This window comes from Myxocyprinus asiaticus, chromosome 33, assembly GCF_019703515.2.
Source record: "Myxocyprinus asiaticus isolate MX2 ecotype Aquarium Trade chromosome 33, UBuf_Myxa_2, whole genome shotgun sequence".
Classification (NCBI taxonomy): domain Eukaryota; kingdom Metazoa; phylum Chordata; class Actinopteri; order Cypriniformes; family Catostomidae; genus Myxocyprinus; species Myxocyprinus asiaticus.
The window spans coordinates 11,332,956-11,357,406 of NC_059376.1; the positions used below are offsets into that span (position 1 = coordinate 11,332,956).

At 38.1% G+C, this 24,451-nt stretch overlaps 1 protein-coding gene across 1 annotated transcript in view; it reads right to left on the reverse strand.

The window, feature by feature from the left end:
* LOC127424582 (calcineurin-binding protein cabin-1-like) overlaps positions 1–24,451 on the reverse strand; it is a 155,862-nt gene that overhangs the window by 99,838 nt on the left and 31,573 nt on the right. Inside the window, 11 exon segments of the mRNA XM_051669937.1 lie at positions 1,644–1,891; positions 7,397–7,564; positions 7,566–7,664; positions 8,777–8,922; positions 9,037–9,243; positions 13,917–14,069; positions 14,255–14,367; positions 19,927–20,080; positions 20,402–20,644; positions 22,221–22,418; positions 24,205–24,336. Coding sequence (XP_051525897.1) covers positions 1,644–1,891; positions 7,397–7,564; positions 7,566–7,664; positions 8,777–8,922; positions 9,037–9,243; positions 13,917–14,069; positions 14,255–14,367; positions 19,927–20,080; positions 20,402–20,644; positions 22,221–22,418; positions 24,205–24,336 — 1,861 coding nt within the window.

Sequence of the window (24,451 nt, forward strand, 5' to 3'; positions counted from 1 at the left end):
ATTTATGTAATGTGCTGATACCTCATATTTTATAATACATCTGGGGGTTTTTCTTAACATTCACTGTTTAATATGTTTATCACTATGCCTGTTATATTCTCCTGGCATTAAAAATAGCAATGAGGTTTGGCAATTCGTTTGGACTAAGCTCTTAGAAAAATATTATATACAAATTATTTTTACCAGCAGTACTTTACTACGAGTGTAGCCAAATGAATTGCCAAACGTCAATGCTATTTTTATTGCAAGGATAGTATAATACATGTTCTGTAACAGTGCTCTTTTTCTCACCACACCCAAGAAACTCTCAATTCAAAACAAATATGCAATAAGGCTGTGTTTTCTTTTAAGTTATTCTTAACGTTGTGCATCATATTTTATACTATACCCATTTTTCTTTAATGTACATTATTTCATGTGTATTTATATCATTGTACCTTATGTTATATCATCCAGACACAAAAAAGAGACGCTGGGTTCGGGAGACGGTTTTGGAATATACTGGTAGCAAAATACATGCATAAATATAGACACAGGTCTATTTTATGCAACAATAGATTTATGCAACAGCGCTTTTAACTCACTTGCACAAAAAACACAGATTCTATATTCTTTAACCCTTGTGCGTCAATTTAAAAAAGTTACTCAGAGGTCCTTCAAGGACAAAAATGTCCGTGTCAAAAAAACTGCCATAATAATATATATTAATATTATTTTCCACTTTCAATTAGTTAATTTTTTTAACCAACATCAGTCCTGATCATAACTACCAAATATTCATTCATTTTCAGGATTTTTAACCCTTTAAATATCAGTTTGTTTATATAATGCCACTATTGTTTTTTATGAAAAAAAAAAAAAAAAAGAATTATTTTCCATATTATAAAGGGGAATTTGTTTTTTTTTTTTTGGGATTACCACAGTCTGGGATATATCAATGATTAGCAACAACACAGATTTTGATGCATTATTATATTATTTTTGTGCAATATCAGAAAAAAAAAAAAGGGGAAAAAAAGAAAAAAGAAAAAAAAAACAGGACAAAAATGTCCGCATCAAAAAACTGCCATAAAAATATTATATATTAATATTATTTTCCACTTTCACTGACTTTAACCAACATCAGTCCTGATCATAACAACCAAATATTCATTCATTTTCAGGATTTTAACCCTTTAAATGCCAGTTTGTTTACATAATGCCACGATTGTTTTTTTGTTTTTGTTTTTTTACACACACACACAAATGTCTCAATACACACATACAAAACACACTCTGACATCCATACCAACACACACACACAATTTTAGCTGCATCATTTATTCAACTGGCCTGCAGTGCTCTATAATACAGCAAACAGAAAATAGGAAAAAAGCATGTATTTTCTCCATAGGCTAGACATGAGAAATCTGGTGGAAAATATAATGTTGCCCATTTTCCCATGCTCCTCTATGGCCTGATGCAGATGGTAAGTGTGGGGTAAGATGGGGGGGGGGGGGGGGGGAGGAGATGTTACTGTACACTAGAGCCCATCATTAAATCGTATAGTGGTGATTGAACCTTCATCATCCTCATTCCCCTGTGAGTGAGTGAGTAAATGAGTGAGTAAGTGAGTGAGTTATACTCTCTGCCTGGTACTGTACCGTCCTGCTGCTGCTGCTGCTGGAGCTTCTGCCCCTGCCTGTGCCTCTGCTGCAGGCTTTTACGTTTCACGTAATCGTGGTCGACCGGAGTGACCACATACAGGGGAGAACTCGCACCTGCTGCACCGCTGCCAGGTAAAGAAGTTACTGCGGCCACCACAGATGAGGAGGCCAGTGCTGCCATACAGGAACTTGCACCAGCCAATGAGGAGAGAGAGTCTTCATCGTTAACAGAGGGACGTTTTTCCCTATTGGGAGACAAGAATTTAAAAATCCAGTGAACAACAAAAATAGTCACAGGACATCTTTCAAGAAGCGTTTTCACTCTAGAGCTTCTAGTGCAGCCCAGAGTTCAATCGACCATTGTTGAACTAGTCAACAAAATTACTATTAAAACTTTGCTATTGTTTTCCGTTACAGATAACGAAGACAAAAAAAATGCATCATGATGATAATTAAACAATTTAATTAAAACATACTGAAATATGAAATACTGACTAAATTGAAAGGAAATTTACATTAAGACATAAATTAGGACAACAAAACTGTCACTGTATTTTACGTCAACAAGCTCAGTTTGTTTGGTTGGTGTTAAAGCTGTTTTCCGAACTCAGGTGCACATTAAAGGCCCCTGCACAATTCCTACGAAATCAAAGAACAAACAGGTGTGACGTCATTTAGAACAAAATCTGGCCCAAAAAAAAAAAGAGGGTGTTTTTGAGTTTGTTTCGGTGGTTCGTAATAGATTGCCAGAGCGAAATTTTAGGAAAACGTCTTACCGGCTGCTAAACACCTTCTTACTGCCATTGGTCCACGCAAGGGTGTAGCAGCCAGGGGGGACATGGGGGACATGTCACCCGCACTCCTTAAAAAAGGTGATTTTTGTCCCCTGCACTTTTCCAAAACCCATGCCGAGTCCAAATGGTGGATTTTTTCTACAGTATTCTTTGCGTTTTGTTACTTTGGGCTGACTGAGAGACCATCCAGCCAATCACAGGTGAGTTTCATGAGCCGAAACATCCCTTACGTAATAGGCCAAACTTTCTTTCAACAATGCTCATTTATCCATGATTTTATCGCAATGATGTTAACCTACATTATTAATCTAGAGATGAGGAACACACAAACGAGAGTTATTTATCGGCATATCGTTCATGGTTGGCAGCATTACGTGAAATGCACTGCAGAAAAACAAACAAAGGACAATCCTTCTTTTAAGCACACATTGTAAGAGGAGTTTATATCAGTCTTCATTAAGTTATGCTTTTTACATTATATTTGTGAGGTAATAGTTTGATCAGGTCTTTTTGCCAATTTAAGCAGATTAAGCTATTTTTAATATCAGCTCCTGTTTTTTTACTTCTATGTTGGTGTGCAGTCAACAAACTGTAGGAAAAAAGACAGATCTGCTGTTTTCTTACAACACTTAGGCATGTTACAGAAGTCAATAGATATGTAGACACGCTTTTTTAAATATGAAAACGTACGGACGTTATTGAAACTCATAATTATTATGAGACTATTATTGTTGTCTTTTGATAAAAGTCATGCTCAGCAGCTCACAAACTGTAGGGAAATTATGATTTTCTTTGTTCTTATAATGCATAAAACCTCTACTAAACTCTTTTTTTTTTCTGTAGACATACACATTTTAAAGGATTAAAATTTTCTTTTGATCGTTGATTCACTGATTAACTCATTTCACACAAGACATCACACCAGGTGGCTTCACCAGAAATGGTCACTGAACGAATCATTAAATGGATCTGAAGGTATTTTGGTGAATGTAGTCAAAGCACTTGAGCCACTTGGATAAATTTAAATCCCACAATACACAAGCAAGAGTAAAAAATAAAATTATGCACATGCACAATTGTCATTACTGTAATTTATTTATTTATTTTTCCTCCCCTTTTTCTCCCCAGTTTGGAATGCCCAATTCCCAATGCACTCTAAGTCCTCATGGTGGCGTAGTAACTTGCCTCAATTCGGGTGGTGGAGGATGAATCTCAGTTGCCTCCATTTCTGAGACCGTCAACCTGTGCATCTTATCACGTGGCTTGTTGAGAGCATTACCACGGAGACATAGCACGTGTGGAGGCTTCACGCCATCCATCGCGGCATCCACACACAACTCACCAAGCGCCCGACCGAGAGCGAACCACATTATGGCGACCATGAGGAGGTTACCCCATGGGACTCTACCCTCCCTAGCAATTTGGCTGCTTAGGAGACCTGGCTGGAGTCACTCAGCACGCCCTGGGATTTGAACTCGCGACTCCAGGGATGGTAGTCAGTGTCTTTACTCGCTGAGCTACCCAGGCCCCGGCATAACTGTAATTGATTAAATAAATTTATTTAAGGACCAGCTTGTGCTAAATATTTTATTGTTATGTGTGAAACAGAAGCAAGTGCTCCACAAGATGCCCTTTATTTTTGCAGTTAAGTTGCTAAATTTTGCACTTAATTTGCAATGCTTGAATCTAGAATACTACAAATACTACAAGTATATAATACTTATATATTAATATAATACTTATAACATATAACTGTAATATATAAATACTGCACTGTAAGTGTTGGGTCTGTGTGAGCCACCTACTGATAGCTGTGTCCCCCCAACTTTTAAAATGACTGCTATGCCCCTGGGTCCACGTCATCGGTAGAGGATGTTCAGTCAGGTAAGATCAGTCAACATGAACACACGGGCTTGCAGAGTTATTAGCGAGCTGGTGCAAACTCCTACATCTGTATGATCGTTCGTGTGGAGACATTTTCCAAGACCATGTCATGCGATTTTTTTTTTTTTTTAATTAGTCTATAAAAGGAATCATATCTACTCAAATACTCTTAAGCACCCATTCACTCTTTTGTTTTATATGCTGCTTCACTCATGTGCCGCCTGCAGCCGAAAGCCATTCACACATCTGCTAAGACATCTGAGCAAGATATTCCAATCATCATTCTTTTGTCTGTATTCTACCCATTAAACTCTTTTATACACCCATCTATGCAGCAGTATCAGTGTCATCATAAATTACAATAATAGAGTGTAATTAGCGCATATTTTGGCCGCGTATAGCATGTTAGGGCATTAGCGCCATGAATGCACTAGGTAAACATTACAAATCACACATCATCTATTGCATATACATTACCTGAAATCATCACTGAATAGTTAAAACAGCTTCTTTTACTAATCTTTTGTGAATTCTACACATAGAATGAGGCATGAAGTCATTGGTAACACATTTTAATGTAATACTAGTTGACGTTTTACATATAGTCTTTAGCATCATCATATTTACAGTTGAAGTCAGAAGTTTATATACACTTAGGTTGAAGTCGTTAAAACTAATTTTTCTAACCAATCCACATATTTAATATTAGCAACTATAGTTTTGGCAAGTTGTTTAGGACATCTACTTTGTGCATGACATGAGTAATTTTTCCAACAATTGTTTACAGACAGATTGTTTCACTTTTAATTAACTATATCACAATTCCAGTGGGTCAGAAGTTTACATGCACTAAGTTAACTGTGCCTTTAAGCAGCTTGGAAAATTCCAGAAAATGATGTCAAGCCTTTAGACATTTAGCCAATTAGCTTTTGATAGGAGGTGTACTGAATTGGAGGTGTACCTGTAGATGTATTTTAAGGCCTACCTTCAAACTCGGTGCCTCTTTGTTTGACATCATGGGAAAATCAAAAGAAATCAGCCAAGACCTCAAAAAAAAAATTGTGGACCTCCACAAGTCTGGTTCATCCTTGGGAGCAATTTCCAAATGCCTGAAGGTACCACGTTCATCTGTACAAACAACAGTACACAAGTATAAACACAACGGGACCACGCAGCCATCATACTGCTCAGGAAGGTGACGCATTCTGTCTCCTAGAGATGTACATAGTTTGGTGCGAAAGGTGCAAATCAATCCCAGAACAACAGCAAAGGACCTTGTGAAGATGCTGGAGGAAACAGGTGGACAAGTATCTATATCCACAGTAAAACGAGTCCTATATCGACATAACCTGAAAGGCTACTCAGCAAGGAAGAAGCCAATGCTCTAAAACCGCCATAAAAAAGCCAGACTACAGTTTGCAAGTGCACATGGGGACAAAGATCTTACTTTCTGGAGAAATGTCCTCTGGTCTAATGAAACAAAAATTGAACTGTTGGGCCATAATGACCAATGTTTTGTTTGGAGGAAAAAGGATGAGGCTTGCAAGCCAAAGAACACCATCCCAACCGTGAAGCATGGGGGTGGCAGCATCATGTTGTGGGGGTGCTTTGCTGCAGGAGGGACTGGTGCACTTCACAAAATAGATGGCATCATGAGGAAGGAAAATTATGTGGATATATTGAAGCAACATCTCAAGACATCAGCCAGGAAGTTAAAGCTCGGTCGCAGATGGGTCTTTCAAATGGACAATGACCCCAAGCATACCTCCAAAGTTGTGGTTGTGATTGTGGGTTAAAATGAACACGCATTTCATTGCGTACTCACGCACCAAGAAAAAACACAAAAATTGTCTGTCTATTATACAATATTTTGCGTTGTTATAATTAAAAAATATTTTAATCAATATTTAATATATATATATATATATACCGTACTGCAGTATCCTTGTACAAGCAAGTAGGGTGAAGTTCCTTAAAGGCCCCAGCACACTCACATCGAAGTGCTTCTTCGCTCAGAGCCAAAAAGAAGTTCGAAACAGCTGTGCAATTACATACTGTTTGCGAATATTCAGATACCGGCCACAACGCTGAGGTAAGTGTTTAGAGCAGAGGTGGGGAACGTCAGGCCTCAGGGCCACATAGGGCCCACGAGACCATTTGAGAAAAATTTGAAAAGCAAAAAAATGGCCTTGATTCAGATAACTGTAAAATAAAAAAATAAAAAAATAATAAAAAACAAAAAAAAAAAATATATATATATATATATATATATATATATATATATATATATTTTTTTTTAACAAGGTACTCATAGTTTTGTTTGAGGCACTTCGTAGTAGATTTAAGTAATACTTCACTCAAAAATGAAAATTCTCTCATGATTTACTCACCCTCATGCCATCCCAGAAGTTTATGACTTTCCTTCTTCTGCAGAACACAAAAAAATATTTTTTGAAGAATATTTAAACTCTGTTGGTCAATTTAATGCAAATGAATGGTGACTTTGAAGGTCCAAAAAGCACATAAAGGCAACATAAAAGTAATACATACGACTCCAGAGGTTAAATCAAGGTCTTCAGAAGTGATATGATAGATTTGTTTACTATAAATCTCCACTTTTGTTTTTGGTGATTCACATTCTTCATGCATATCACCACCTACTGGGCAGGACTGGTAATATGTGAAGATTCATAGTAAAAAAGGACTAATATATTGATCTGTTTCTCACCCACACATATCACATAACTTCTAAAGGAATGGAATTAACCACTGGAGTCTTATGGATTACTTTTATGCTGCCTTTATGTGCTTTTTGGAGCTTCAAAGTTCTGGCCACCATTCACTTGCATTAAATGGTCCTATAGAAATGAGATATGCCCCGGATATCTGGGATGGCATGAGGGTGAATAAATGATGAGAGAATTTTCATTTTTGCATGAACTATTCCTTTAACTAGATATCCAGGACCTGAACCGTATATTCCACTTTGTTTTCTGAGTTATGGCTGTGAAATAATCAGTACTTCTTACTTTCAGAGGAACATACATTTTTATTATACACATACACACAAACAGAAGTACCTGTTTGGTCAAATCTGGGGGAAGCTCGCGTTTCCACTGTTTAAGCTGCCTGGAAGCAAAGGAGTGTAAGGCATAGGACATGGTGCCGTACTCGATCCATAAGGATAGGTTGGTGCCATCTATTTCCAGAGCTCGTTTGAAACAGGTCAACACAGCCAGAGTTTTTCCAGATGGGCCCATCACTCCTTAGCTCATTGGAGTTCAACTTGTCCTGGATGCAACTGGCCCGTGCCAAAGCCATGCCTGCCCATGAGTCAAACCTACATAGAGAGCAAAAGACAAAATAAAGTATAAAGGGATAGTTCACCCAAAAATGAAAACTCTCTCATCATTTACTCACCCTCATGCCATCCCAAATGTGTATGACTTTCTTTCTTCCGCTGAACACAAACTAAGTGAAGAATATTTCAGCTCTGTTGGTCCATTCAATGCAAGTGAATGGTGGCCAGAACTATGAAGCTAAAAAAAACATATAAAGGCAGCATAAAAGTAATCTATTAGACTCCAATGGTTTAATCCATGTCTTCAGAAGCGATATGATAGGTGAGAAACAAATCAATATTTAAGTCCTTTTTTACTATAAATCTCCACTTTCACTTTCTTCTTTTGTTTTTGGCGATTTGCATTCTTTGTGCATATCGCCACCTACTGGGCAGGAAGGAGAATTTATAGTAAAAAAAGGACTTAAATACTGATCTGTTTCTTACCCACATCTATAATATCACTTCTGAAGACATGGATTAAACCACTGGAGTCTTATGTATTACTTTTATACTGCCTTTATGTGCTTTTTTTGAGCTTCAAAGTTTTGGCCAGCATTCACTTGCATTGAATGGACCAACAGAGCTGAAATATTCTTCATTTAGTTTGTGTTCAACAGAAAAAAGAAAGTCATACACATTTGGGATGGCATGACGGTGAGCAAAAGATGAGAATTAAAATTTTTGGGTGAACTAGTCCTTTAATAAAATAACATTAAAACTAATAACTAACAAATCGAAATATCAATGTAATGTCCATAATTAAACCATAACATTACACTGCATCCTAACCAGACGTGAATCTCTTCTGTAAATCTAAACCCAACAAGACGTTTTATCAGAGGCTTGTTTTCCATTTTCATTATGTTGGTCAGCCCACAGTGAAATCTTAAAATCCCACCACACAACGCTGAATATTAAATATCAAATATGTTCCGACTGGCTTTGACTTTGTTGCTTCACAAACAATTACACTTTCAGAGAGGACAAAAAATTATCTGACAGTGGAAACTTGTCACATCACACCTGGTTAGGACACTAAGTTTTTACACATCACTCTCACTGATATAAGCTAAATGATTATTGGGTGCATGTGTGCCGTTTTATCAGACCTGTTGGGACACACGCAGATGTCGTGCATATAGAACTTGATGGCTTTAGACTGCTCTTTGTTTTTGAAGTGGTAGTCTGCCAGCAAGTAGTACAACTCGTTTACCACAGGGGGTGCTGGAAAAGCTCATTCTGGAAGAGCTGGCACCTTGGAGAAAGACAAAAGGGATTGTTAGTACACTCTACTTACCTCTTAAAAAAAAATAAAATACTAATACATAAATCTCTGGAGAATGCTCTTGGACAGTCTGTGAGCTCACACCTTGATAGTGCCACCCTCTATATAGGCAGACACATCGTCTACAGTGAGTGTGGGGCCGTCATTACGTGGGATTATTCCAGAAAGTCTTCTCAGCAGGTTGGCAAGGTCAGCTGAGACAGTGCTTGTCTTATAACTGTCAAAATCTGGCAAGGTCTTGGGCTTGAAGTACTCAAACATAAAGATGGCATCATTCCAATGTAACTCCACCTAGAGCAGAGACAGATAGAGAGAAACAGGAACAGATGAGAGACATAGAAAGACATGGACAGTGCATGTACAGAAAAGCATGTACAGATAACTTAAGTGTTTTAAGTGAGAAAGTGAGGGGCATGAATTAATTGTCTTTCTCTTAGTGCGATCAGAATCTCTCTCCCTCCAGAGGAATAATATCACAATAATATTCTGCAGAAGTGACAAAAGATGGAATTATCAACCCACTGATGAACAAGAGAAACCGCAATTTCCCCAGTGACATTATGAGAATACTTTTTTAGGAGAAATGTGCTCTGTGCCTGTAAGAGGGCTGAAGAAAGATGACAATTCTTTTTAATGATTATTAATACGAGCAGAGACAGCTAAATGAGAGAAATGAGCAAGATATCTAAAACATAACACATGGACAATAAAAGAGGATTATGGGTTACTGTGGGTTAATTCATTCAGAAAGGAGAAAAGGCAGCTGGATTTCAGACATTCAAGGGAGAATTACTGATGGGCTCCATTATTCAGCAAACAAGGATCATCCAGCAAAGCCATTTCAGTCATGACAGCTCTCGGAAGGATTTACGATGTTAATGTGGGTATGACGTATTGATAGTATATTGTACAAATACGGTGACTTGCTACTGCTAGAACACACACAGACATACTGATTGAAGCATGAGGACATTTGCGCAATTAGAAAAACACAAGGCATGCTACATCAAGCATGTACAACATGCTGCTTTAAAACTAGACATACATTCATTCCCATGTAGTAGATCTAGACCTGTGGTGCTGGGGAGGAGGAGGGTTTCAGAGAAAACTCTCGAACACTGCAGTGAAAACAGCTTACTTGTGCTTTGGACGAGTCGAAATTATGCCACAAAAGCTGTTGATTGAGCTTAACTTGTTTTGAACCTGGAAAATTCCTTTACTTGGCTACTTTTCCTGGTCATTTCTGCTACAGGTAGACTGATATATCGGTTTTACCGATTAATCAGTGCCGATAGTTGCTTTAGAAACTATCGTTATCGGCAAAAATCTATGGCGATAATTGCCGATAGTTTATTCATCACTTCGTCATTTCAAAATAAGAGTCCACGGTGTGTTTCGGGCTTGTTTATACTTAAAAGTCCCGTGTTATGCAGCAAAAATTTAATTTTATACATTTAGGATTATTTGTTTGTGCCCGTCATGGTATGGAAAGAACAAGACATTTTTTGACATTCTATAAATCAATAAATGAAAAACTATCGCCCAATTAATCGGTTTTCGGCCTATCCCACCACCTTAGTCATCGGTATCGCAAAATCCACTATCGATCGACCTCTAATTTCTGTGCTTTTGCTCTGGATGCATAGAAATACGTGCAGAACACCTCAGCATGGTGTTATGGTGCTGTGTAAATCCTTCTCTGAGTAAATGAAGAGCAATGCTGCATTTATGGGTGTATGTGGGTGGCCAAATGATCAATGTGATTCAGGCTGCCAGAAGACAATCAATCAGTGGATTATTGCCGAATCAGTCCGCCAGCATTCTCTACACAACACCTTCATTAGCACAGGGACAAAACTCCTTCACTATTTAACTACTGACCTTTGAGAGAATATAAGGGAAGAACCAAAGAGACAATGAAGTCTTGTTAGGGAGTAACTAAATACAAGTATCAAAACTATCTTTGTTTCAGCAACGTGACAGTAGCTCAGGTATTTTACAAAATATTACAGCTTTTCCAGTAACTAATGTAGACACTTTTTCAAACAAGTAGTAGTATACAGTGACAAATGCTACAAGGTTTTTATGTCACACTATACTGGATCAATTCAGCAGATAGAGTTGTTGTTTATGTGAGGGGAAACAACCAAATGACTGCACAAAAGTAGACTGAGCATGCAGAAGCATAGAACAGCGAGTGCATCAAACACACAGCTGCTTTTTGCACTCCAATAGTCCGGTGGAAACACAAACTTAAAGACAAACTGCACCATTAGTGTTGCTGCAGTGGTGTGTTGGGGGTAACAAAAGTGTGGATGTGCTTTTCTTGTGCGGACGACCCCAGTTTGAGTCTGCCTTTCATTCCACTTTTTCCATCCTGTTTCCTGTCTCCACTCTTAATATTTTTGTTAATACTACTTATTATAATGAATAAAAATGAATATAAAGCTTGATTTTTTTCAGTGATTTGGTCACTGTAAAGGTGAGAGAGATGAGATAAAAGGTTTGATCTAGGTCAAATTAAGTAGGTTTTATTATAGTAATATTGAGGTAACCATGTTTTTGGCAGTATCCACAGTTTTAATGTAATTAACCATGGTGTTACAACTAAGGATGTGTGCTACGACTAATTTGACTGTCATTTAAACTGAAGTTTTGTAACCGACTAGTCGACTAGTCTAAAGAGAAACCAACCTTCAGAAAACAGTTAAAAAAAAAAAAAAAAAAAAAAAAAAGTGTGTTTATGCGACCCATTTAAAATACTTAATCTATTCCAAATCCGATGCTAAATTCTACTGAAAAGGGGCATTTATCTGCGACATGCTCGCCTTGAATTATGATCATTGTACATTAAATAGAACATGACACGCATTCACTGAATCAACGTTAGCAAATATTTAACAGACATATTTATTGAAAACAATTTAATGAATAGTGCAGGATCAATGGAACAACCATTAAAAGCCTGTACTAAACGGAAATCACCAAGTAAAAGTTACTTAACATATTAAAACAGTCAGGACATTGTTGAAAATAATTAATAGGTAGACTAAGCCAAATCTACGAGAGAGAAAAAAATGCACTGAAAAGTTGCGTGTATTTCACACCGTGCAGTCGTGCATTAACCACTGATCTAATATGACAGCTGTTCTGTAAAGAACATTTACCAACAACAGTTACGATGTAAAAAAAAAAAAATGTATAGGATAGAAAAAATAGGCCTGTGATGTAGCCTACAATAAACCTAATGTATTCTGAACATGACGTGCACACTGAATAAAATATAGTTTAACACGTTAAGTAGACAGCACCTTGTTGAAAAAAGCCTTCTTAATCAGCAGATTAAAAAAATGGCATACCTAGTCTAAAACAGTTATTTTCTAGGCTACTTACTCAAAAGCATAATTTTTTGGATGAACAAAATTAACCCGTCGACATGGTCCAGTGAAAGACAGGACTTGACTCACCTGAGGCGTCTATCCTGTGCTTGAAAAAGCCCGGTTAGTGGAAAAATAACGTACAAGCATGCACAGATTTAAAGAAGACTCAAATGTGAAAACATCCATTGGGACTTTCAAACGTTTGGAAAGCCGATTCCTGCACCACCGAATTGATTTCATTACTACTTTGCTGAGTTTGCTTGTCTAGTGAGAGGACATTTTCTTGCGCGCGCCATGAGAGAGAGAGGGAAGAAGCACGCACAGCCTGAGGTGAAATTAAACTCTGTATCTGCTCCAGATATCCTCTTTTTTAAATAATATTTGTATTATTAATTCTATTTAAAATATGTAACATTAGTATGACAGTAATTTAAGCGCAGCCTCTGTAAAAATATAGAGGCCAAACGTAAATGTGTAAAAATTATGATCAGTTTAATGGGGGGAAATATTAACCGACTAGTAATTCCAGTGTCAACTAGCAGCATTCAGAACCGTTTAGTCGACTAGTCTCGCACATCCCTAGTTACAACAGTAATATGGTGTTAATATAGTAACCACTGTGATTTTACTACAAAATACTTTGGTGATACTATGGTTACTGTAGTAAAAACATGGTTAAATTTTGTAATTTTAGTCCTTTTTAACTATCAATCTCCACCTTTGACCAGCCTCAACCAATAGGTGGCTGACTAGAATGTGGAAGTGAAAGTGTACATTTACAGTTAAAAAGGACTTAAATATTGATCTGTTTCTCACCCACATCTATCATATTGCTTCTAAACACATGGATTTAACCACTGGAGTCTTATGGATTATTTTTTTGTTTCCTTTATGTCATTTTTGGACCTTCAAAGTTCTGGTCACCATTCACTTGCAGTGTATGGACCTACAGAGCAGAGATATTCTTCTAAAAATCTTTGTGTTCTGCTGAAGAAAGAAAGTCATACACATCTGGGCTGTCATGAGGGTGAGTAAATGATGAGAGAATTTTTATTTTTGTGTGAACTATCCCTGTATGACATCATAGGCACGCTTCTGACGCGAAGGCTGTTCCAAAAGGTAGACGTCTTAATTATGCTACCTCCTAAGATATCGCTTTTGGCACAAATTCTAAGGTATTATCGTATGTATCCTTCCCGGGTAGCAATGAATCCCAGAATGCAATGGGATGAGCTTGGTGGAAAAAATAATTCCAAGATGGCGGACTAAGTTGAGATAAATTTTGATTATAAATATACGACAAATCAATTCAAAACTGAAAAGTATAGGTAAAAATTTCATATGATAGAAAATTGACTATTTTACCCAAAATGTGTGTGTGATATGACTGTTTATGCTCATTAAAGCATTGACAGAATTTCCACTTCTGGGTGAATTATCCCTTGTACTTTAAATTATAAGACATTTCTAGCTTGGCGAAATACAGTGTCAAATTAATTTCCCAACATTGCTGTGGAGTATGATCCATCTCTGCTTCAGTCAAACACATCACTGTGTGTGTGTGTGTGTGTGTGTGTGTGTTACCTGTGGGGCAGAATGCTCCTCCAGGTATCTGGCTTTGCTTTTCTTGCTCGGGTAAGCATAGAGGCAGTAGAAACACTGCTCTAGTGCTGTCTCCAGATCCTCTTTGTAAGGCAGATTCTCTCCTCCCGAGAGCTTCTGCTGCAACACACGCACCTGAAAACACACACACACACACACAAACAAACAAACAATCAATCATTTGGCACCAGTAGGGGAATCAAGATGTTTGTTGTGATGGGGGACAGCTCATTCTATGCAGATAACAGTTCGGATAGAGAATAGTATGTTTTTGTAATTATGATGTGACATCTAAGAAAGAATTGGGGAAGGGGACTCACAAAAAATTTGAGCAGAGTGCCATCAGAGTTGCAGCACCAGGACCGGCGGCCCAGATATTCATGTGCTGTGTTCAGCAGCATGAGGGAGGAAGGCAGCAATGGAGTATTATCCTCTACAGAATGCAGAGATCACACAACACGGTTCACATACGGTCTGAAATTTTTTTTTTATTTGTACGCTAAACCTTCAAAAGGCATGTTCTGGATTCAATACAATCAAGACTCTATGGATGCGGTCAAAATTATTTCTATGCATTATTGCAGTAATGCTCTTACAATGCAATTCCATTGGGCAAGGCTTTCTGAGGGTTGAAAATAGAATTGTACAAGAGGTATTTTTTGTTAAAGTGCTTACTGATTCTTCTATAGAAAATTATGTTATCTATGTTGTCTCAATCATCCTTTTAAATGTGGGAAAACTGTTCTTGGCATATGAGTTACAAGTTGCTGGTGTAATTCCTGTGGCTTTCCACTGGAGTTACAGTGGAAAGAAAAAGTATGTGATCCCTTTGGATTTAGCTGGTTTTCTGCTGGTTAATTGGTCATAAAATGTGATACACAATGTGCTTAAGCTAACAACACACAAACAATTATATTCTTTCATGTCATTATTGAACACATCCTATAAAACATTCACAGTGCTGAGGAAAAAGTAATTGAACCCTTGGATTGGTCGATCCTCGTTTGGCAGCAATAACCTCAACCAGGCGTTTCCGGTAGCTGCAGATTAGAGCTGCACAACGTTCAGAAGGAGTTTTGGACCATTCTTCCTTACAGAACTGCTTCAGCTCAGCCATATTCTTAGGATGTCTGGTGTGAATGGCTCTCTTGAGGTCAATCCACAGCATCTCTACTGGGTTGAGAGCTGGGCTGACTGGGTCACACCAAAAGATGTGTTTTCTTTTTTTGAAGCCATTCTGTAGTGGATTTACTTCGATGTTTAGGGTCATTGCCCTGCTGCATCACCCAACTTCTACCAAGCTTCAGCTGACGCACAGCCACCCTGACATTATCCTGAAGGATATCTTGATAAACTTGTGAATTAATTTTTCCCTCAATGATGGCAAGCCCAAGCAGCCTCAAATCATGATGCTCCCCCCACCTTACTTCACCATTGGGATGATGTTTTCATGTTGGTATGCTCTGCCCTTTTTACACCATACGTAGTGCTGTGTGTTCTTCCCAAACAATTCAACCTTAGTTTCATCAGTCCACAAAACATTTCCCAGTAGTGTTGTGGAGTGTCAAGGTGGTCTTTGGCAAACTTCAGGCATGCAGCAATGTTTTGTTCTGGAAAGCACTGGCTTCCTTCCATGGCAGGACACCATGCATGTTTAATGTTTTCTGTATAGTAGACTCATGAACAGAGATGTTAACCAGTTCCAATGATTTCTTCAAGTCTTTAGCTGTCACTCTAGGGTTCTTTTTTACCTTATTGAGCATTCTGCGGTTTGCCCTTTGAGTCATCTTGGCTGGATGGCCACTTCTAGGGAGAGTAGCCACAGAACTAAATAGTCTCCATTTATAGACAATTTTTTCTAACTGTGGACAGATGAATATCTAAGCTCTTCAAGACAACTTTGTAACCCTTTACAGCTTTACGTAAAGAAACAATTCTTGATCGTAGGTCTTCTGAGATCTCTTTTTTGCGAGGCATGGTCCACGTCAGCAGATGCTTCTTGTGTTTAACAAACTAAAAACTTTTGAGAGCTTTTTATAAGTCAAAGTAGCTCTAACCCACACTTCCAATCTCGTTTCATTAACTGGATGCAAGGTTTGCCAACTCCTGACTCTAATTAGCATTTAATGGCATCATTAGCCTAGGGGTTCACATACTTTTTCCACCCAACACTGTGAATGTTTGAATGTTGTATTCAATATGTACAAGAACAATACAATAATTTGTGTGTTATTAGTTAAAACAGATTGTGTTTGTTCATTACTGTAGATGATTGTAGATTCTTAGATGAAGATCAAACCAGACTTTAAGACAAATTTATACATAAATCCAGGTAATTCCAAAGGGCTCACATACTTTTTCTTGCCACTGTACTCCAAGTCCCTTCTTGGTATCCTTCTTAACATGGATATAATGCAAAAGTTACTGTGTTTACTTCCTTTACGTCGTCATACCATGAGTTGAAAACTGGATATAACTTTGCGTAAACAATGCTGGTAAGAGATTCTATCATATTAGTCTCACATAAAGAGGTATGATGTTTAAGACTTCAAAACTAGGGGTGGGTAAAAAATATACACTGGCGGCCAAAAGTTTGGAATAATGTACAGATTTTGCTCTTATGGAAAGAAATTGGTACTTTTATTCACCAAAGGGACATTCAACTGATCACAATGTATAGTCAGGACATTAATAACGTGAAAAATTACTATTACAATTTGAAAAAAAATGTTCAGAACTTCTTAAACTACTTCAAAGAGTTCCACATGCAGTGTTGGGCCTCATGTATTCAGACAGAAGACAAAGGCAGGCCTAACACAGTCGTGAAACCTGACTGAGGCCCACAAACTGTCATAAATCTTACTGATAAAAACCGTGCCAAAATCAAACAAAGCGGGTCCAAAACAGACTACAAATCCCATGAAGCCTTGCTAACTAAAGGATCGAACTCTCAGCTCCTACTGGATGAGGCACAAGTGCCTCGTGGCACAAGGAAGTAACATCCGAATTGAAACTGTGGCCATACAATCTCCATCTCGCTGGACGAGTTGAGATTACACTGTGTTCCACCGAACACTCAAACGGATCCGAAGGAGACCACCGAGCAATCCGCATCTTCATCCGTTTGCCTGCAGAAGTGAAGAGAAAAGATTTCTCTTCCCTCTTCAATCAAGTCGACGTCGCTGATTTCTCCGCCAGCCCACCGAGAATCAGCAGCCGTACCGCCTGCCAACAGAATGAGGATACGGCCTCCCGTCATCACCCGAGCCTCGAGGAACCGAGTCGGAGTTAAAGGACGGATGAACACACATTCAACTGTGTCCTCATACGATTCAAGTAAGAGGTTTACGCCTGGGCAGAGACAGAATATTATAGTGTGTTATTCTTGTGAATCAAGGTTATTGCTTGTACAGTTTACGGACCGCCGAGTCCGCTCATTGCTGCTAATAATACTCAAGGTATTACTGTAATGTACTGTTATCACGAATGAGATCTGCTGTGTTGTAGTCCAAACACATTGGACTGTTGTGTATTTCCGCCATCGCGGTGAGACCGGCACACTGAGTTTATCCATTAAAGAACCAAAGACTGCTTTGTGATGTGAAGGATTAAAAGAGCTAACATTGATTCAAATCAATGTTCTATTGATTGTAATAACTGATAATTATCTTTGATAATTATTAATTATTGCTAATAACCAAACCCGCTCCTGAACGTAGCGCACTATATTTACTGGTGCCCCGTATGAGGTTTTAATGAGTTAGATTCTTTTATTAAATTTAAATATTAATTAATAACTAAATAAATAATTATTAATTATTTCTCATATTAACACTGATCTAAACAACCAGTAGAACCTACAGCAGCAATGACAGCTTTGCAGATCTTGGCATTCTAGCTGTCAGTTTGCCCAGAGACTCTGGTGACATTTCACCCCACACTTCCTGTAGCACTTGCCATAATGTGGCTGTCTTGTCGGGCACTTCTCACACACCTTACAGTCTAACTGATCCCACAAAAGCTCAATGGGGTTAAGATCCATAACACTCTTTCCCAATTATCTGTTGTCCAATGTCTGTGTGTCTTTGCCCACTCTAACCTTTTCTTTTTGCTTTTCTGTTTCAAAAGTGGCTTTTTCTTTGCAATTCTTCCCATAAGGCCTGCACCCCTGAGTCTTCTCTTTACTGTTGTACATGAAACTGGTGTTGAGCGGGTAGAATTCAATGAAGCTGTCAGCTGAGGACATGTGAGGCGTCTATTTCTCAAACTAGAGACTCTGATGTACTTATCCTCTTGTTTAGTTGTACATCTGGCCTTTCACATCTCTTTCTGTCCTTGTTAGAGCCAGTTGTCCTTCGTCTTTGAAGACTGTAGTGTACACCCTTGTTTGAAATCTTCAGTTTTTTGGCAATTTCAAGCATTGAATAGCCTTAATTTCTCAAAACAATGATTGACTGATGAGTTTTGCCATTTTTGACCTAAAGTTGACCTTAAGACATGCCAGTCTATTGCATACTGTGGCAACTCAAAAACAAACACAAAGACAATGTTAAGCTTCATTTAACAAACCAAATAGCTTTCAGCTGTGTTTGATATATTGGCAAGTGATTTTCTAGTACCAAATTAGCAATGTAGCATGATTACTCAAGAATAAGGTGTTGGAGTGATGGCTGCTGGAAATGGGGCCTGTCTAGATTTGATCAAAAATTATTTTTTTCAAATAGTGATGGTGCTGTTTTTTTACATCAGTAATGTCCCGACTATACTTTGTGATCAGTTGAATGCCACTTTGGTGAATTAAAGTATCAATTTCCTTCCGAAACAGCAAAATCTGTAAATTTTTCCAAACTTTTCCGAATGCACCACAAATTACCGCATTCTCAATATCAATTCTTAAATCCCAAGATTGATCTTTTACTCTATGCGCAACGCTACATTAAGAGGAAATCACTCGCATTTGCAACCAAATTTTATGCTATGCGGCTAAAAATATCTGTGATTAGCCACTGGCTGGTAAATGTTCCGATTTCACTCACCAGTGATTGTGTGGTATAGTGGTGAAGTAGTGAAGTATTCAGCAGCGAGATCCTTTGACTGTGCGTTGAGAGTAAAAGTTGTTCCATGTAATGTGTCCAAAGACGAGATCCACGTGACCCATTTGTCATTGAACAATGTCTGTTTTAATACCCTTTCTGTTTTTTACAGTCAGTTGTTGATCAAAAACAACAAAAAATAAATATTTAATTCTAATCATGTACAGCACAGCTGAAAAAGCCATTCGAGTCCTCTCTCATTAATATGCGCTCATTTACAGAGGCTCTTTACAGAACTGCCTGTTTTCTTAAAGAGACAGTACCATTTTAGTAGGCGTTCAACAAAATCAATGTAAATGCTTGTATATGGTACAAATTATGCAATTAAATAATAAAAATGCAATAACAAATATAACGTACAATATAATATTCTATTTATTGATTGGATACATGGATTTGTTCATTTTTTATTTATGTAAAAATAAGACCAAAATTATGAAAAACTAATAAAATAAAATGTATAATTTCATAATGTACCTTGTTAGAAGGTCCCCTGTATAATTAACAGCATTAGCTGGAATAGAATGTCTTTCATATGTAAGCAAAAGGGGCATTATAACTGAAATATATCCATATTAATCGATATTGAATCAAATCCAAATCTAATCGAAAGCTTGTGAATTGGAATCGAATTGATAAATCTGTATCAATGTCCAGCCCTACTCAAAAAGGTGTATTGTAATGTATATTTTTCCACAGTGCCTTGCCCCTTAGAGGTTCATTGTGAGTGCATTACAGTAAACACAATTTTTGTTTGCTTTAACAAACTGAGGGACAAGTGGAACTTATTGTTTCTGGTAAGATGCTATCCATAAAGCTTAACTTGTGCTGTGTCCTAAACTCAGAGTATTTTATGATAAGTCCTGAAGGCCTGACCGATGAAGGTTCTTTATTCTTACCATCATCATACTCATCTGTCATGTGTTGCCGCAGCATGCAGTCAAATGCTGCCTCTTCCTGTTTGATGAGGTGGTAAAGCAGAATCCATGGCAACAGCGATGAGAAATGAGCTTCCTTAGGGTCATCGGGTAACACCATACTGCTGGCTATCAACTACAGAGAACAAATACATGCACACACAGCTGTCAAACAATGAAAAGCATGAGCATAATAGAGCTGTTCCTGTAACAGGATTAGCATTTTCAAGCCATTTTTTTAATGTTTTTTTTTTACAACACAGATTGCACAGTCATACCTCTAACATGAACTTTGAAATGGTTGTGTGCTTTAAAAATGGTGGTCAGCTTATTCACAAGTCATTCGTCAAGCATGGAAGCCCACATTCGTTTGATTCATTTTTTGTTGGCCAACAAACTGATGTCATGACTGAACAGCTCTATACACAAACACAAACTTCCACCCAACCATACGCACCTGTATGAGGTTGTTGGCGAATCGGGGTAGGTTTGTGGAGCGCGGGGTGTGACTGAGCAGTTCAGGTTTGTCATTAATGCAGCTTTCGATGCCCCTCAGCAGAGCTGTGATAGTGGACACCCATTCTTCCTTAGCAGAGGGGCTGCTGGGTAATGCAGAGTTTAATAGCTGCAGAGCTTCATTAAGAGACACTTCAGACATCTCCAGACACGAGCTGTAGTCTTTCAGATGCAGCAGGGAACTCTGGGAAAAACAAAGATGATGGACAAAGTCGACAGGTTAAGTGTCTGAAAATGCTACACTTTTTAAAATTGAAAGTTTATAGGGGGCCTGGGTAGCTCAGTGGTAAAAGACGCTGGCTACCACCCCTGGAGCTTGCTAGTTCGAATCCCAGGGCGTGCTGAGTGACTCCAGCCAGGTCTCCTAAGCAACTAAATTGGCCCGGTTGCTAGGGTGGGTAGAGTCACATGGGGTAACCTCCTTGTGGTTGCTATAATGTGGTTCGTTCTCGGTGGGGCATGTGGTGAGTTGAGCGCAGATGCCGAAGTGGATGGCGTGAAGCCTCCACACGCGCAATGTCTCCGTGGCAATGCGCTCAACAAGCCACGTGATGAGATGTGCGGGTTGATGGTCTCAGACACGGAGGCAACTGGGATTCATCCTCCGCCACCCGGACTGAGGCAAATCACTATGAGACCACAAGGACTTAAAAGCATGCTGGGAATTGGGCACTCCAAATTGGGTGAAAAAGGGGAAAAAATCCAAAATAAATAAATAAATAAATTTAAAGTTTATGAAATGTTTGGTCAAACGAATCACGGTTAAAAGAATAGTTCATCCAAATATGAAAATTATCTTATAATTTACTCACCCTTGTGCCATTCCAGACATGTATGGCTTTTTTTCTTCTGCTGAACACACAAAAAAAAGATTTTTAGAAGAATATCTCAGTTCTGTAGTTCAATACAATGCAAGTGAATGGTGGCCAGAACTTTGAAGCTCCAAAAAGCATTGAAATGCGACACAAAAGTAATCCATAAGACTCCAGAGGTTAAATCCATGTCCTAAGAAGCGATATTATAGGTATGGGTGAGAAACAGATCAATATTTAATTCCTTTTTTACTTTAAATCTCCACTTACACTTCTTTCACATCTTTTGTTTTTTTGGCGATTCATATTCTTTGTACTTATCGCCACCTACTGGTTGGGACTGGTCAAAGGTGAAGATTTATAGTAAAAAAGCACTTAAATATTGATCTGTTTCTCAACCACACCTATAATATCGCTTCTGAAGATTTGGATTTAAACACTGGAGTTGTAAGGATTACTTTCATGCTGCTTTTATGTGCTTTATGGAGTTTAAAAATTTTGGCCACCATTCACTTGAATTGTATGGATCAACAGAGCTGAAATATTCTTCTAAAAATCTTAAATTGTGTTAAATTGCAGAAAAAGACAGTCATACACATCTGGGCCAGCATGAGGGTGAGTAAATGATGAGAATTTTCATTTTTAGGTGAACTGTCACTTTAAAACATGTAAGTAAAGCTAATAATAACAGCATTCTGGTTCTCAGTGTTGGGTAGATTACTTCTGAGGTGTAATCTTGTACTGGTTACAGACTATAGAAATAAAATGTACTTAGTAACGTAATCTTTTAGATTATACTTTTAAGGTAACTTACTGATTAAAAGGTATATTATTAGGCATAATAAACGCATTATGATTAAAGAAGGATAATGTTATAATTCTGTTCCATTCTATTCTATAGATTGGCTTCACAGAAAGCATTATTCAGAATACACTTGTGTTATTTACTTGCAGCAAAAGCAGCTGAGCGGGTCTGTCAGGGGCTGAGCTGATGTAATCTAGTGGTTTGAGTTGTGCTGAGCAAGGGCCAAAGCTCAGTGTTGATTGCAGTAAACGGACCACAGACTGGTAGTCTCCAGACTCAAAGAGTCTCTGGATCTCTTCTAGAGACTGACATCGCTCGAGAGACTTCAGTTTCTTTTCAATCTAAATAAAGCAACGAGAATAAAATATTAGCAGTGTCCCAATTCGCATACTTCTGCAGTATTCTAAGCATTTTACAGTATAAGTAGTGTGTACACACACTGAAACATCCAATGAGATGTAGAGTACTACAAGTACCAAGACAATGCATTTCTTTAACCGAAAAAGTGTGTCAAGTTTTTCAATTAAAATTGACTTAAATTTCAGGTTTCTCACCAAAACCTATCGAAAATTCCCATCATTTATTTATCCACATGCCATCCCAGATCTGCTCTGTAGATCCATTTAATGCAAGTGAATGGTGGCCAGAACTTTAAATCTCCATAAAGCACATAAAGGTAGCATACAAGTAATCCATACAACAACTACAGTGGTTTAATCCATATCTTCAGAAGCGATTTTGGTTTTGGATGAGAACAGACCAAAATGTAACTCTTTTTACACTGCACATCTTGCCATTACAGTCTCTAGTCTCAATCATGATTTCAAGCTCCATTACACTTCCTAGCGCCTGACGTATTCGCAGAGCGCTAGAAAGTTTAATCGAGCTTAAAATCATGATCGCCAAGGAGACTGCTGATGTCAAGATTTTTAGTGAAAAATGAGTTATATTTTGATCTGTTCTCATTCAAAAATTACTGGATAGCTTCAGAAAACTTGGATTAAACCACCAGAGTAATATGGATTACTTTTTTGCTACATTTATGAGCTTTTTGGAGGTTCGAAGTTTTAGTCACCATTCACTGGCATTGTATGGACCCAAGGAGCTGAGATATTCTACTAAAAATCTTTGTATTTAGCAGAAGAAAGAAAGTCATAAACATCTGGGATGGCATGAGGGTGAGTAAATGATGAGAAATTTTTCAGTTTTAGATGAACTATCCCTTTAAAGTGAGTGATGTTTACATGTTTACATCCACTTAAGAAAACAGTTTATTCCAGGGTTTTAGCAGAAAGTGGCATTCTGAAACATCATGTAAACAAGAACACTGCTTTCCTTATGCCGTATAAGGGATTAAGAGAAAGCAGTTTAACACATCTAGGTTTCTCCTGGAGAACGCAGCTTAATGATGCCATGTAAACGCATAAGTGGCGTTCTGATGAGTGTTTGAAAAGTGCGTGTGCGTGGAACAAAACATGTCGTGCCCAACAACATGTCAACAGTGGAAAGAATTCAACATTTCTGGAAGTACAGTGGGAAAATCACATATACTACAAATAAAACCCATTTGTACACACAAATGTAAAATATCAACAGTTCCTAACATCCGCATATATGAACTGGAACAGTGGGGGAATCCCAGAGTTTTACGTAAGAGGGAAACCCCACTACTGCATCGCAACTGAACTGCAGGTCACGATAGTAAGTTAAGGAAACAAACATAGCAACAACTTTGGAATATCTGGAAATAAAAGAGAATCAACAGAGAGTAAAATAGTGAAATCTTCCTTGGATGCCATGTGTGTTTACACAAGCGGCATGGGAAAATTAAGTTGCTGTGGCGAAAGCTGCTTACTGACGGAGCCACATGTATACAGGAGAATGAGTACGCCGCTTAAACTGTATGTAAACGGGAACGGTTTTCTCGCAATATACCTTTTTCACACTCCAGGTTTTGGAATGCGGAAGTAAACAATTGCAGGGTAAACTTCGACAGCATTTTGGGTTAACTATTTTCCCCTTAAATGTACAGTATCAAAAACAGAGGACTTCATCGGTTGGTAAATACATTTTTAAACACAACATAGACTTCTGTGAGATTTGTTTGTATGAGTCCCAGTGTTGTACCTCTTCTATAGATATGGCGGCATCCAAGCTGAGGTTGGGCAGGCTGATAGTGATTTTTTCTGTCTCACTGCTCTGACACTTCAGCAGCCCGACACACATATCGTAACACTCCAGCGCCTCCTCCATGTCACCCTAAAGCAGCACATTAACACTAATATGGTGGATCCAAAGATCTAAGACCACATTGAAAATTAAATTTAGTTTTTTCATGCAAACCTGGACAGAAAAATTAAAAAGCTATGTAAAA